This window comes from Pseudonaja textilis, chromosome 3 (assembly GCF_049901715.1).
Source record: "Pseudonaja textilis isolate UNSWEBS1 chromosome 3, rPseTex1.2, whole genome shotgun sequence".
NCBI classification, from domain to species: domain Eukaryota; kingdom Metazoa; phylum Chordata; class Lepidosauria; order Squamata; family Elapidae; genus Pseudonaja; species Pseudonaja textilis.
Genome location: NC_141992.1, coordinates 141,372,330 through 141,387,435, shown reverse-complemented (window position 1 = coordinate 141,387,435; position 15,106 = coordinate 141,372,330). Strand labels below are relative to the sequence as shown.

The 15,106-nt window shown below is 34.5% G+C and overlaps 1 protein-coding gene across 4 annotated transcripts in view; it reads left to right on the top strand.

Moving 5' to 3' along the window:
- ATP9B (ATPase phospholipid transporting 9B) overlaps window positions 1-15,106 on the top strand; it is a 138,311-nt gene that overhangs the window by 104,226 nt on the left and 18,979 nt on the right. For all 4 annotated transcript variants that reach the window (XM_087930998.1, XM_026699472.2, XM_026699471.2 and 1 more), the window contains exons 16-18: window positions 10,511-10,672; window positions 10,952-11,044; window positions 14,000-14,083. In XM_087930998.1, coding sequence (XP_087787124.1) covers window positions 10,511-10,672; window positions 10,952-11,044; window positions 14,000-14,083 — 339 coding nt within the window. The remainder of the gene's footprint in view (window positions 1-10,510; window positions 10,673-10,951; window positions 11,045-13,999; window positions 14,084-15,106) is intronic.

Below are 15,106 nucleotides of genomic sequence, written 5' to 3'. Positions count from 1 at the left end.
ATTAACTTCAGCAAAGTGAAAATGTTCTGATCTCAAGGTAATCATTTCAGTGTCCCAAGCTTGAAACAAAACATGTATTCTGAAAGTTTTCTTCAAACCATGAAATAGTGTGTTCTGACTGTGAAACAAAACATGAATGTCTCAAAGCACGTAAGTAGCAAAACTATAAGTGAGCTGTTGCTTAGCTACTTGCATTTAGAACATTTTTTGCCAAAGTTTTCCTGTCTTGCTAGCTTAGTGGGAGAGACAGGTCATGTCTGATTGATCTTGATTAGACTGGATGGGCAGTTGTGGGAATACAGTTTAAGAAGGAAGAAGCTCTTTAGCAATAAGGTCTGAGAAGAATAGTGTTTGCAGCAGCATGGCCAAGTTATTTACTGAATATGTGTATGCTGTATATCTTGTCATAATGCTAATATTCATATCATTAAAAGTACTAGAGATCTTGGGGATTTATTTACTTTTTTTAGTCAGAAGCCACATCCTGTGTGCAAACAAAAACATAAGGAGAGAACAATGTTTATGCTATTTATAAATAAATGCTACTTATTTATTTCCAGATTGCCAAGATAAAGATAAAAGTCAATCAAGCCAAGGAGTTGGGTTTTTTTTAATGAAAATATTGAAAAAAAACTTGTAGGGACATATTAATTGAAATGAATGCTAAAAAGTTGTTATATTCTTGGTTAAGAATTACAGAGGGATTAATTAATCAAATTACAGAAACTAGCTTTTTTTCTGTGAGAACTTTTACTGATAATAGATGTTTTTCTAAATCAATCTTCAAACTTGGCAAGTTCAAGACTTGTGAACTTCAACTCCAGAATTCCTGAGCTAACATGACTGGAGAAGGAATTCTAAGAGTTGAAGTCCACAAGTCTTAAAGCTGTCAAGTTTGAAGACCCCTGCTCTAAATGGATTTTTAGCTTTTGAGGGCGTAATTGTATTCTTACTGTTTCTTGTGGACATTTATTTTAAAGTTTTCATTAACAATATTTTACACAATTTGAATGGTAGATAACCATCCAATGACTACCACCCTGACCTGGGGGGGGGGGAAGGAACCAGCAGCTGATTCTTAGTTTCCATTGTTAAATATACCCAGAATGTCTCAAGTGTGTTCTGACAGAAACAGAACATTCAAAGCTTTAATTAATTCATCTTAACACCTGTGTTTTAATTTATTACATTTATCCAATTTTTACATTGTTTTTTATGTATAAACAGTTTTGTATTAATTGTAATCTACTATATTTTACTGGCCTTTGTAAGGTGCTATACTTTATTGGCTTAATGTCTGAAAACTGATTTGAGGGAACTGGACGATAAAGTGGGCAAAAAGAAATAAAAGAACAGATCAGTAAAGTGCAGTCTCATGAATCTGAAAAATGAAAGAATACAAGAAAACCCTGTGATTTGTGGATTCTGGTTTAAGTCTTGGCTGACTGAAAATATCTCTCAAATGACCAGAGATGACAATCACTGTGTAGAATGAAAGATAAGTGATTAGACTGGTCCTTCTGAGTTCTCTAGAGAAGGGAAGAACAGGAGACAACAGTGAGTGTTCTTTTTGAAGTGATCCTAAAAAGAGCCATCTCCCATGATTTTGAGCACCGACAGCCAAAGAAAACGACATCTTTGCTATCAGTAATGGCAAAGCCCTTAAATCCAAAGAAGATAAAACTCGCAAGGTGTCAAATTAAGCTTGCCATTTTGAAGGTATGCCCATAAAGTGGCTAACCTGAACATTTCCAAATCTGATTAGAAAATGAATTTGCCTGGCACTCTGTTTAAAATCTTTTAAACAGAGACTCAAGCATTTAAAATAATGTGCAATTGGCAAAAAGCAAAACAAAAAAAGAATTTTAATTTAAGAAAGTTTTAAACAGATTAGGAAACCCAAGAGATTTGGAATCTTGATTATCTTTGCTATAAGCTTTGAAAAACAAATATATAATTAAATAATGTACTTGAGGGAAATGACTGAAACAGAATTGAACCTATATTGGTGATGGTTGCAAATGGATGTTAGAGATAAAGTACCAAGCAGAAAGGAATTAAAATGCTTAAGCTAGTTATAACTATTTCTTATTTTAAAGATTTTTTTATAACTGGATTGAAGTAATAATAACTAAAATATCAGAAAAAATACAGTGGATAATTTTTTTTAGAAAATTATGAGAAATTTTTTTAAAAAATTTAGCTGATAAAGATATTACTGTGTTTGAAGAAATGGAAGACAACAAAATAGGTATTACCAAAATGGGAATACAAAAGACGTATAAAGGAAAGGATCTAGTATTGGAACAGCTGCAACAAGAAATTTTGAAGCCTCTTTATGTAAAGAAAAAGATTTGAACATGGAACTGATAGGACAAGAAATCCTGGAGGACCCCTCTATAGGATTTACAGTTTAGGCTGGTGAAACCTTTGAAGACTCCACTTGAATCCCAAAGATTGATAAGAGATCAAATCCTGTGATGCTATTGAAATGATTTAAAGGTTAAGATTATGAAAAGCAAAAAAGAACCATAAATTTTGATTATTTGATTAAGGATCAAATTAAGGATTAAGGATTTCATTTGGTATTTCTGATAACTTTTTTTGCAGAACCAGGACAGAAAAGATTACAATTCCTCAATTGCATATAGATAAAAATTAGAGTATGAAAAGATTTTTTTTCTTTTATTTGTAACTTAGTGAAAGAGCATATTAGCTTATGCTTGGCGTGATAAAGGTTGAAAGCTACTCCTTTATTATTCTCTCTCTTGGCTTTTTCTTTTCCTTTTGTTCTTTTTCTACACCTTTTGAATTTTTTCTTTTATTTATATTTTTCTTGCTCAGTTTGTATTAGTTTTACAATCTTTATTCAAGAAAATTATATTAAAAAAAGAAAAGCCTTGATTTCTCCTTACCGTGCTTTGAGATTTTGTAGGCAATAGATTTTGGATTGTATATCTAATAACAGCACTTTGTTTTCTTTCTACGAAAACTTGGACTATTTAAAATGCAGTCAACCCAGCTTTTTGTTCACTGCCTCCGCTTACGCCTGGTTTTCTACTATTTAGTAAAATAGCTTCAATCTATTGGGGCAGGCTTTTGTAGTTAATCTTCGCTGAACAGTCAATCAGGATTTAGATTGCTTAGTTGTGGACTAATCAGCATCATTTTGTAATCCTTAAAATTAGTCTTCTAAATGTTTTTATAAATTTAACTTTTCCAATGATTTTTCAAATTTTGTTTAAAAAAGACAACGTTGCACAAATCTTTAAAATAGCCTGCAACTCATTGCAGGAGTTGTTTTTTTAAACTAAATTTAAAAGAAACTGTCTTCATCATACTTTTTTAAAAGAGCTATATTGATGCAATGCCTGCAAATTACTGGAGCCTAAGGAAAATAATGTAAATGGTTCATTATTTAGCTTTCTTGCAGTTTGGTTGACGGATAATGCTAGTGTTTCCCAATCGCACACTTAATATTTTAAAAGTAATTTTATTGAATAAAGCTGTGAATATTGTACCCTGAAGCTTTATTTAGCAAAACAGCTCAACTGGTGTTTTCTTTTTCACTTTATAAGTGACCTATCAAAATATGTTTAGTTAATAAACAACCTTTTAACAATCTAGTTTTATGCATTCAACCTTGAATAATAAAATATTTTGTATAGTGTTATTTGTAATAATATTATTACAGTTTATAACATATAGAGCAATTTACAGGATAAGTTCACGGCAAACTGTAGGAAAGATACAAGATACAGTTTATAATACAGCTGATTCTTCCATTCCTAGAATCTATAACTCTAGCTATTCAAATGCACCCTAATTCATTTTAAAGAAAGATAACACCAGGGCATCATTATAATGCATATAGCTACTGTAGCTTCAGATTAGTAACTTATTCTGTATTCATAGCATGAATTCTACTTATGCCAGACTCATTGTTTCTTATGATAAGTGATCAATATTTCATTTTCTCTGAAAAAATCGAGTTTCATTTGTCTATTCCTTGGGCTCTCAATAGCATAGCAAAGAAAGAAAACATGTTGAGGACTCAAACAGCATCAGCAGAATTAGTCTGTAGTGTATATTCAGTTAAACTGATGCTAAACTGATGAAATAAACTAAGTAAAAATATATAAATGGACAGAGCAATGAGTTCAAAAGTCACAAAATCTTGTCATCAAAAAATCCATTTTTATTATAAAAGATTAGTTAATATAAATTTTAAAGAAACTACAGAAATCAATTGCCTTTAACTTTACTTATACTTCTATAATTCCAATCATTGGAACATTTAAACATTATATTAATATTTTATGCAGGCACGATGATTTTATCATGTGAATTAATCTTGTAAGTTTGTCTTTTTGTGTGTGTAGAAGCCTAAAACCAGAAACATGGAATAATCCGTTTAGATTTGGAGTAGGGTTGACTCCATTTTGGAGAGCAATTTTGATCAAAAGGTGAATTGGTGTTCTCTTTTTTTCAGGATGTATTGAGGCAAAGGCTTAACAATGTCTACTATATGTGCTATGCTTTTTTTGAATCACAGAGGCATTAAACCTATGGTCCAAACTCATATTAGTTCTGGAGCAGCAGTGGGATTGGTGCATATGATAATATCAGTGGAAGGAGTGGTTAATATTTTATCTACTCCTATTTCTAATATTTCCTCTCATAACTGAATTACTGAGTTATGTTACAATATACAGTAAAGGGGAGAAGGGCAAGGCAATTGAAGGCTATACATGCACCAGCTTGGATAGTTAGAATGTTCAAAATGGTAGCTGTGAGCACCAAAGAAGTGCTTGTCTCTAGTGTCTGTGGAGCAAGACTGATTCAGGACATAGACTTGGGGGACCCTTCATTCTGACCGAAACTAGAAATTCACAGCAAAAGAATTAAAATCTGATTTACATGTGCAACAGATGAAACAGTAAAATCTTGAGTTAGCTCTGCCATTCAGAAGGATTACATTTCTTAATTTTCTATGTATCATCCATGTGCAAAAAAAATCCAATGTCCCAAGTCTTAGACCAAGCAAAGGAATTAAAGCATTTCTCTCTTTAGTGGAAGAGATATATCTGCTTCCAAAATGGTATCTCTCCTCCCTACCCTATGCCTTTATTAACAGTGTGGATCTAATGGCTCAGAGAAACCTCTAGAAGAGAGCAAAAATGGTGTTTAGTATGGGGGGGGGGAATACTTCTCTCGTTGAATCAAAAAATCCTAAAAAAACTTCTCTTGTTGAATCAAAGAACTAGAAAAATGCAGAAAAGGAAATGATGCTTCTAGAATCAGTCCAAATGTTTTGGTGGTAGTCCAGAAGTACTGTATTCAAAATAAACTAGATGATGGTCATGTTTCATGCTTATGAATGGATTCTGTGAGCATTGTTTTAATGAGCAAGCGAAAAAAATGTGAGATGCAAGGTTACATGTTTATATAGCCATGGCTCACACGGTCAGTTAACTAGATGTGAAGTAGGATGTTATGGAAACATTCAAACCCAGCCTATCGATTCTCAAAACTAGCTCCAAACTAGCCCAGTTAGAACCTGAAATATTACTTCAGTTTGGAGCCAAACTCGGTCAACCATGTCAAGAATTCAGAATTCTTTTTGCTTTCAAAGCAGGCAAAAAGGAGACTGCCCGATTTATATGTTTTGTGCTATCAGCCTATGCAGAAGAAGTTGCAGAAGAGAGATGGCAAAAGGGTGGAGTCACAGCTCCATCCCCACTTTATCTGAGGGGCCATTTCTTTTTTAATCGCTGAAAAAAAGAGAGGCATATTTGTCTCCTAATCTCCTCCATCTGGGAAGACTCCAGAAATAGCTATTATACAACTGACTGAGTCATCTCTGAACTGCCCTGCTGGCAGGTGAGTTAATTACCTCAAGGAGCAGCTAACTTTCAGGTTATCTAATCAGGGTCATAATGTATTTTCATTTTTCTCTAAGTATTTTTATATGTTTAATATATTTTTTTAGTGTTGATTGCTTAATTTTAGAGTAATCTAATAATTACAAAATCAAGTTATTTGGTTCCTTGATTTTTACGTGCACACAGGTATAGCTATCTAAAATGAGGTTGTGCTATAAACTGCCAACTCAACCAGCATGTGAAGCCAAGCATAAACTAAATAATAAACAGATGTGAGTCACCAAATATAGAACATTCAAGTCCTCCGTTGCAAAGGGGCACAAATGAGATGATAGGGTATTAACGGAAAGATGCAATTTACAGGTCAGAATGTAATAGTAACCTTTCACAGTGAAAATTGAAAATTAACCTTTGGAGTATTGGATCATTTGCAACTAATATAGTAGGCTTCTTAAACTTTAAAAAGCGTCGCTCTTGTGGAATAAAAATGACATTTTAAACTATATTTATTCTGCTGTTTCCTCCGATAGCAATCTTTTAACAAAGTTGTAATTTGGAGATACTATATTAATGCAGTTCTGTGTAAAAGCATTTCCCTCCTTTCGGATTTTGCATGAATGTTACCAGAACTTAATGCATTATTGGTTTAAAGAGGGATCTGAGTGAACAATAACACCATGAATTGATTAATTTATTTCATACCCTGATTCATCCAAATAGCAATATACCAGGATTATTAAATTTATTTGCCTCGCATCTCTCAATTCAAGGCAACTCTGGATGGCTTACTGTATAATAAAAAAATATACAAATACCCAGATAATTTTAAATATAAAAACAGGTTAAAATTACAAAAAATTAAAACTTAAACAGAAAACTTTGAAACAAAGGAATGGGGGATGCCTTCTCTATCAATGCGCCAGTAGCTTCTCCTTCAGGACTCAGTGCCAGTCAGCAAGCCATGTTTTAAGGCTTTACCTGAAGGCTGAAAGAGAGGGGGGAGGATCTTAATTTCCTGCAGCAAAATATTCCAAAGTTCAGGAACCTCAGCAGAAAAGACTCCTCTGGATCCCACCGGCAGAAATTCCTTGGCTGATGGAATTGATAGTAGGCCTCTTTTGCCAGCACAAATAGGCCAAAATTATTATCTCCAGGAGTCAGTACTTGTAATCAGACATGTTCCTATTGCTATTGATTGGACTCTCACATCATTGTATAGAAATTTGGTCTGTTCAATTTTAATTCAGTAACTTCTGAAGGTTTTCTAGCATAGACGGCTCTTTTTAGACCCTTCCACAATTTTTGTTCGGATCTAGGCATATCTGGAATGTGGCTTGGCTGTTGCAAAATACTGTAATCATTTACTTGTAGACTTGCTTTTCTTGCTGCATGATCTGTTTGCATTTATAGATGCCTATTTTATGTCTTTAAGAAGATATATCTGCTGTACCTTTATAGGCATATACTCACCAAATATCTACATTGTGTGTTTTATAAAAAGCTGTAACCCAGTGTTATTGTGTGAATGTATTTCATCTCTCTATTCCCTGCAGTTTGCTGATGATTCTAATTTTGAATCAGGGCCTTCATGAATTGAGACTTCTAATGAATTGCTTTACTTAACGATTTTCGTAATTTTATATCATTTGCTTGCAGAATACAAACATGGTTTTTCCACCTCTATATTTTTATTGTACTTAATAATATGAGTTTATTTTGCATTCAGAAGTAAGAAGTAAGCCTAAATTATTGTTTTTTTCTTTCCATTAAAACTATATGTTATGAAACATTTTTGTGCAGGTATGTTACTACAGGTAGTCCTCAGATTATGATTATTTGTTCAGTGAGTTTTTGAAGTTACAACAGTGCTGCATAGTAGTTACAGGTAGTCCTCAAAATTCTTGCCACTGCAGCATCCTCTTGCAGTCATGTGATCAAAACTTTGGCATTTGGCTACCTGCCTACATTATTACCAGTTATTACCAGTTGCAGCATTCCATAGTCACATGAGCAAAAGAACAGCAGTGCAGGCAAATAAGCCCCATCATCAGGCATAAAGAGCAATTAGCCATACACTGTGAGACAGATCAGAGAGGCAGCAGTGGCTCCTCAGGCAAAGATGGTAGCTGTGTGGAAAATGCTGTTCAGGGGCCATGGAATTGGAGGAAATGGAGAGTTGAGGACTTCTCAGAAGCACAGTACATGCTCTGCAGCTCATGTAGGAAGCGCTCCCACAGAACTACCCTGCAGGCTTCAGTAAAGGCAAGCCCAGCAGGGACAGAATCTACTCTCAGGCCCTCTGCTTGGCTGGCCCAGCCTTCCTTCTGCAAAGTCTTGTGAAGGACCAGAGGCTTCCAGTATAATGAAGGCTGTGGGCCATTCCTCCAGCTGTGCCTCCAGTAAACCCTCTTCCCGGAGAACCCCCATCACTTCTCCTGTCTCACTTGGCAATATTGTGTCACGCTCTCTGGCCTATGCCACTGCACTTTCTACAGTCTGCATGCTATCACTCCTCACGCCAGTGATGGAAGATGGGGCTCCTCCATCCATACCATTGTCCTTCCACCTTCATTGGCTCCGTCCTGCTGCTTCCATCCTGCCCAGAAAGCTCCATTTAATAGACAAGGCTCTGCTATGCTTGCCACACACATCCTAGGGCCCTCACCCACTGCTTGGATTCCATGCAGCAGTTGAAGGAAGAACACAGTAAGGGCAGCTGTACGTAGTGGTGGCAGAGGCAGTAGGAGTAGGCAGTGGTGTGCAGGATGGCCAAAAGGACAGTGATGATGAAGGAGATAGAGAGGTAAGGGGAGTTGAAGCAGAGGTAGCTTGCAGAGGGCCAGAAAAACATGAAGGACCACATCGTCCTGGCCTAATGACTACAGTCTGGACTGCTGGGAGTGCTATGACAAGTGGCATGGTCATGTGATTGTTTTACTTAACAGCCATTTCACTTAGGAGTGGAAATTCCAATCTCAATTAGGTTCATAAATCAAGGACTACTTGTAATAGTCCAGAGCCACCATAAAGGGGAGACAGGCAGCATACAAATTTAATAAATAAATAGTAATACAAATGTATACATTTTGCTTAATATCTAAAGACTGTTCAATTACAATAAGGTTTTTATTATTTAATTTTGTCTGTCTTGAACTCTTTATTTGAATCAAATTCATTTGCACATTTGTTTATTCAGTTTTAATTCATCTGAACCAGAATACTGTTGTATGCCGGATATACAGTTAAATAGACAATATGATGGCAGAACTTGAGCAATATATTTCCGAAAATTTTTCTCATGCTAATACATAACTAGTACATGCTAGTACTAGTTCAATCTAGTATTAAATCCTATAGCTAGCTCAAATGTCATCTCAGGCCAGAGAATATATCAGATTTTACTGTCCTACTTTCAACATAGAGGAGGAAATCTAATATCAGAGCACCCTCACAGCCAATATTTGGGGTATGCAAGGTTAGGAAAAATATCAGTGGTAAAAATTAGGGTTGAAATGACAAAATTATACAAAGTATGGCAAAAATGATGTTTTCATTTACGGTATTAGAATTTGAATGAAGGTAAATGCTAGAGAAGTGCTTTGAAGAAAGACAAATTCTTTATTTTACACACAATTAAATTGTAGGATATATTATTATATCCTTACATAGTGAAGTCTGCCAATTTGAACTTCTTTAAAATGGAATTATATAAATGTGTAAGGATAAGACTACTAATAGTTGCTGGTTTTTTCCACAGTTAATTATTTGTTTGCTGAGGTTTATGTGCTGTTCCAATGCAACAGGACTCTGAAGAGCTTACATTTTCTTCTTACAATAAAAGGATTAAAATGCCAAAAAGTATAATAAAATGAGAAACAGTAATCAAAATAGCAATACAGAAGTTACTAAAACAGAATTAGGGTTATGAGAACAAAGCGTCCAACCACAGCCCAGTAATTTTTACTGGATCTCCTCCTAGAGCTTTCTTTAAAAGCCTTGTTTTAATGGCTTTCCTGAAACATTTAACAGTGTGGGAGCGAATTTGATTTTGAGTAGTAAGCTATTTCAAAAAATGAGAGGCTACAAAATTGAAGATTTGACCTAGAGCAGAGATGTCCAATCTTGGCAACTTTAAGACTTTTGTGGACTTCAACATGCTACCTGGGGAATTCTGGGAGTTGAAGTCCACAAATCTGAAAATTACCAAGATTGGGCATCCGTAATCTAGAGTGTTTGTGAGATGTAACAAATAAATAACACATCTGTGATAATACAATAAAAAAACTACAATGATTAAAATAGATTAAAGAAAGAGAATAAACAATTAATAAAAAAGAAACAGAAGGAGAAAAAAAGGAAGGGATAAAAATAAGGATTGAATTTTATAGTGATATAAAATGGTCACTGGCGATGAAAGCAATATTGTCACTCACATCAGGGATAAAAAATTTTTTTGCTGTTATACGTCAATTGACAAAATGTACTTTGTCTACAGTAGTTGTTTCTGTCCAATTAAAATTGGGAATGATACAAAATACAATAGTTATTTATTGTACTGAATCTATCATCATTTGTATATTGTATTGTATTCGTTTGACTATAATCACTGTTGTATTTTTATCTAGGTAGCTTTGGTTCAGTGGACAGAAAGTGTTGGTCTTACTTTGGTGAATAGGGATTTGACTTCAATGCAACTGAAAACCCCCACTGGACAAATTCTGACATATTATATTCTGCAAATTTTCCCTTTCACATCTGAGAGCAAGCGAATGGGAATCATAGTGAGGGTATGTATTATTAATGTTTTCTTTTCTCATTGGAATCCTCGTGAAAATATCTGATCTTGTACATATTTATAACATAAGGATTGGAAGAAAACATAAATTTCCTCCAAAATATTTTAAGAGTAGATTTTGTTTTCATCAATTTTCATAGTATGAATTGATTCATTTCCTAACTTTTACAGATTCTATATTCTAGAAATGAAAGGAATAAATATTGTACATGTGGTTTTAGATCAGCATTTGTTTCTTTTGTCCTTATATTATTGCTGTACTTATTTTTAGGATGAATCTACAGGTGAAATCATGTTTTATATGAAAGGTGCAGATGTTGCAATGTCCTCCATTGTTCAATATAATGATTGGCTAGAAGAGGAGGTAAGAAATATTGCTAACAATTGCTTCAATTTTGGAAAAAGCAAGTGTTTTATTTTACTATTAAAATGTTTAACAGTGGAATTTAAGAACAGAAACTGAATAATAATCTTTTCTAATCCATTAACATCTAACTTGCCTACATCAAATTAAAAAAAAACAACCAGTAATGAATTTGGAAAAAAAATTATCTAAAGGTTCATCTGTTAATATGAAAAGGAGACAAAAGATAAAACTAATTTAATGAGTAATGTAATCATAAAAATGACCTCATATATGCTCAATCTGTTTTTGCTGGCTTTGTTTTTACCCTGGACAACAGAAATGTAGCTGAAAATATATTTAAATTATGTATGAAAGCATATGTTTTTACAGAATAAATGCATTATACTATATTGCTGTATTGGACACCAGCAGTTGTCTTTATTTGACCTTACATACAGATAATATGGTAATGTGATAATCACACAATGCATGTTCATAATGGTATTGGCAATATAAATCAATAGTCGCTTCAGGCAGTTTGATTTAATCAGGGTCATGAATAAATTAAATTCCCTGAAGACCTAATAAAGTGTCATAAAAATTACTTTTGGTGATAATGATGTACAATTAATTGTAAAATACTTGCTTAATTTATTTAGCATTATGAGGCCAAATCGATACACATTTTACATTAGAATGACAGAATTTTGCTTTTAAAAAAATAATGAATCTTTTAATTTTACTATTTTAATAGAGAAAAATAAGCTTATTCCAATTACTTTGATGATATAGTGTAGACATTTTCTATGATAAATTTACAATATCAGCCTGAAAAAAATTTTTGAATCTATATTTAAAAAATAAAGGGAACAGATAGCCTAAGACAGATGGTGATAGAATAAAGACTTTGGAAATCATGGGATCCAATAAGTCAGGCAGAGAACCAAAGAGAAAAAGAATATCTGCTCTAAGCTCTGTTCACTGTATTGTCCCAGCACATTTATGTGAAATATTGCATTCAAGGAAAGTGATTAATTTCTAAAACTTAATAAGGAACCTCACTTTTTAGTGATTCAAGGAAGAATACGGGATCCAAAAAAGAGAGAAAGTGAACATCAGAAACATCTTAATTTATTCAGTAGAACCCGCCTATTAAATTCCATGAGGGTTACTTTTTTATTTATAGATGTGTTTCATAAATGGTGTTAAGGTATTTCTATCCTGCACTTAGGACAAAGTCTACAAGATGTAATTTAATAAAAAAATTAATGAAGAAAACAAGTATATTTAAAAGAAAACAGAACAAAAATTGGAATAAGAGCAAAATTGATGAAATGAAAATAATAATTTGGAACTGTTTAAACCCCATGATTCAAAGAGCATGGTTAAAAAAAATTAGCAGAAGAAATTCTAGTCATTAGAGCTTCAATAAAATGACTGTGTCCTTTATACCTCACAGTCTTATTGATCTGAGGAGAATGCCTGACAAACTTTCTGCAGCTTAATGTAGGACACTGAGAAATTTAAGTAAGAAAACGTTTTTCCTCATATAACTTGGATGCAAATATCTCCATACTTAATTGAGTTGAATTTGTCTGATCCCTACAAGTATATTGGCATAAAATTTTATGCTGGCATTTTTGGACTTTAAAGGTACATTTAGAGAACCTTACAGTATTCTAGACTGGGGTTTAACTGGTTTTCTTTGCTAGATCTTATTTCAGAAACCAGCCTAAGCTTGTCAAAGATAGTTCTAGCCAGAGAAGTCACCTGTGTTCCAAAAAATGATACAGATTTCCATATGCTTCTGATTATGCCAGAAGAATGTAGCCATTCCTTAGACTGATTACAAATTTGTAATGAGACAACAGTTTTTCCACCAACTATACATTCACCTCCAACTATTTTAAGCTTTGGTTAGTTTGCCTACATCATTTCCAAATGATAGATTGATAGAGACAAGGAAAAAAAAAACTACTTGTCATCTGTAATACAGCCCAAATCTCTATATAACTTCCTTATGTAATTTCCTGTATTATTAAAAATCATGGACAAAAACTGGTGCAGGCACTTCAGAGGCCAAGCAGCCATGGGATAAAAGAATCCCTCAGCCCTACTTTTGGAATTAGCCTTTCAAAAGTAACCAGAGCTAATTTAATTTCCACTTGTAGGATGCAGAGGCATAGGAAATGGCCTTGAAGGATAGGGCAAAGAGCTACTACCAAGGCCGGTGATTAGACATGTGAGGTTTGAGCCCATTTCAAGAAACTAGTTTGAGTAAATGTCTCTAGTTCATACAAAGATAAAGTGAGGAGAGCACATTCAGACTTCCAATTTCTGTTACAATAGGTGTTACAGTAAAAGTAGTCATTGCCTACATGACATTGGTTCCTTAATCTGGGGTAGAGATTACAAAGGGTCAAAGAAACATACAAGGCAAAACTGTTGATTCAAATATCAGGAGGTATTAGGCTTCAACCACCAGGGAGGACTGGAACTGATTAGACAAATTCACAAGAAGTTAAGAACATTACATAATAAGTTGTTATTTGAGGAAAATTAAGAAGCCATAATGAAAGAATTCCAGCAATTGCTCTGCTTGAAGAGCAAATCCCTTTTGAAGAATGCGTATTTAAACCCTCCTATATCTTTTTCTTTTGCCCACCAAACATAATAAGCTGCTTGGCTCCCTTTTTTGGGCAGGAGTTTCAAAGTTTCCTTTGTCTTGTGAGCTATCAGACCTATTGCCTTTCTCTAACAGTATGAGAATGAACTCCCACAATAGGACAGTTACTGGGGCAGTTTAAATAATCTTACTGTTGACAATATGTAGCTGGCTTAATGTCTCAAGAATAAAAGCATGGTTGTGGATGAATTGACTTCATAATCTTTTGTCTTATTGTATCAATGCATTGCAGCTATGTTATGTTTCATAGCTATTGTTTAATTATTGTTATGTATTTGCAATTTTAGTGTGGTAACATGGCAAGAGAAGGTCTGCGTACTTTGGTTGTTGCCAAAAAATCCTTAACAGAAGAACAATATCAGGATTTTGAGGTAATTATACTGAGCCCAGTAATGGCAAAAGAACCTCTATTTAGTTCACATATGTTATTTCTCTTTACTGTAGACAAGTGATTAGGTGAGCTCCACCTCCATTGACTTCATCATTAGCTTGATTTCTATAGCTTTTTTTCTGCTTTTCCTCACCTTCATCTGCTTCATCTGAATGACTTTTTATAACAGTGCCAATATTTTTATTATTAGTTTTAATTGGGTGGGATACAACAGGGTTAAGTACCAGTTCAGGATTTACGAGGTTCGATGATTTATGATGTGCTTCCCTGCACGCTACGAGCGGGCGCCTGTAAATTGTCGCCTGTAAATCATCATCAGCATGCTGCATGCAGAGAAGCAGCCTTTGAAACAGCCCTCTTTTCCTGCTTTTTAAACTGCAGCTGTGCCTCGTTCAGCAGCTGAAGTTGAAAAATCAAGAAATAAAGGTCAGGTAAGAGCCCGGGTGGGCAAGTGGGCAAAAACATCAGCAGACATAGAACTAGTTCTAGTTCTGCTGCTCTTCAGAGCTACTGGTTCTACAGAGGTGGACAGAACCGGTAGAAGCCCACCCCTGGTTTTAATATGGCACAATTTATCCTGTTAGTAATGTTGTGGGGGATGGCTATTTTAGTGCATGTTGTAGACGTGGATACCTTCTTCCAATAATGAGCAAAAGGAACAGAATGACAGAATTGGAAAGGATCTTGGAGATCTTCTAGTCCAACCCCCTACTCAGGAAGGAAACCCAATACCATTTTGGACAAATGGTTATCCAATCTCTTCTTTAAAGCCTACAGTGTTGGAGTACCCACAGCTTCTAGAGGCAAGCCATTCCACTGATTAACTGCTTTAACTGTCAGAAAATTTCTCCTTAGTTCTCTCCTTGATTAGTTTCCATCCATTGCTTCCTCTCCTGATCTCAAGTGCTTTAGAGAATTGCTTGACTCCCTCTTCTTTGTGGCAACACCTGAGATTTTGGAACACTGTAATCATGTCACCCCAGTCCTTCTTTTTAGACATACC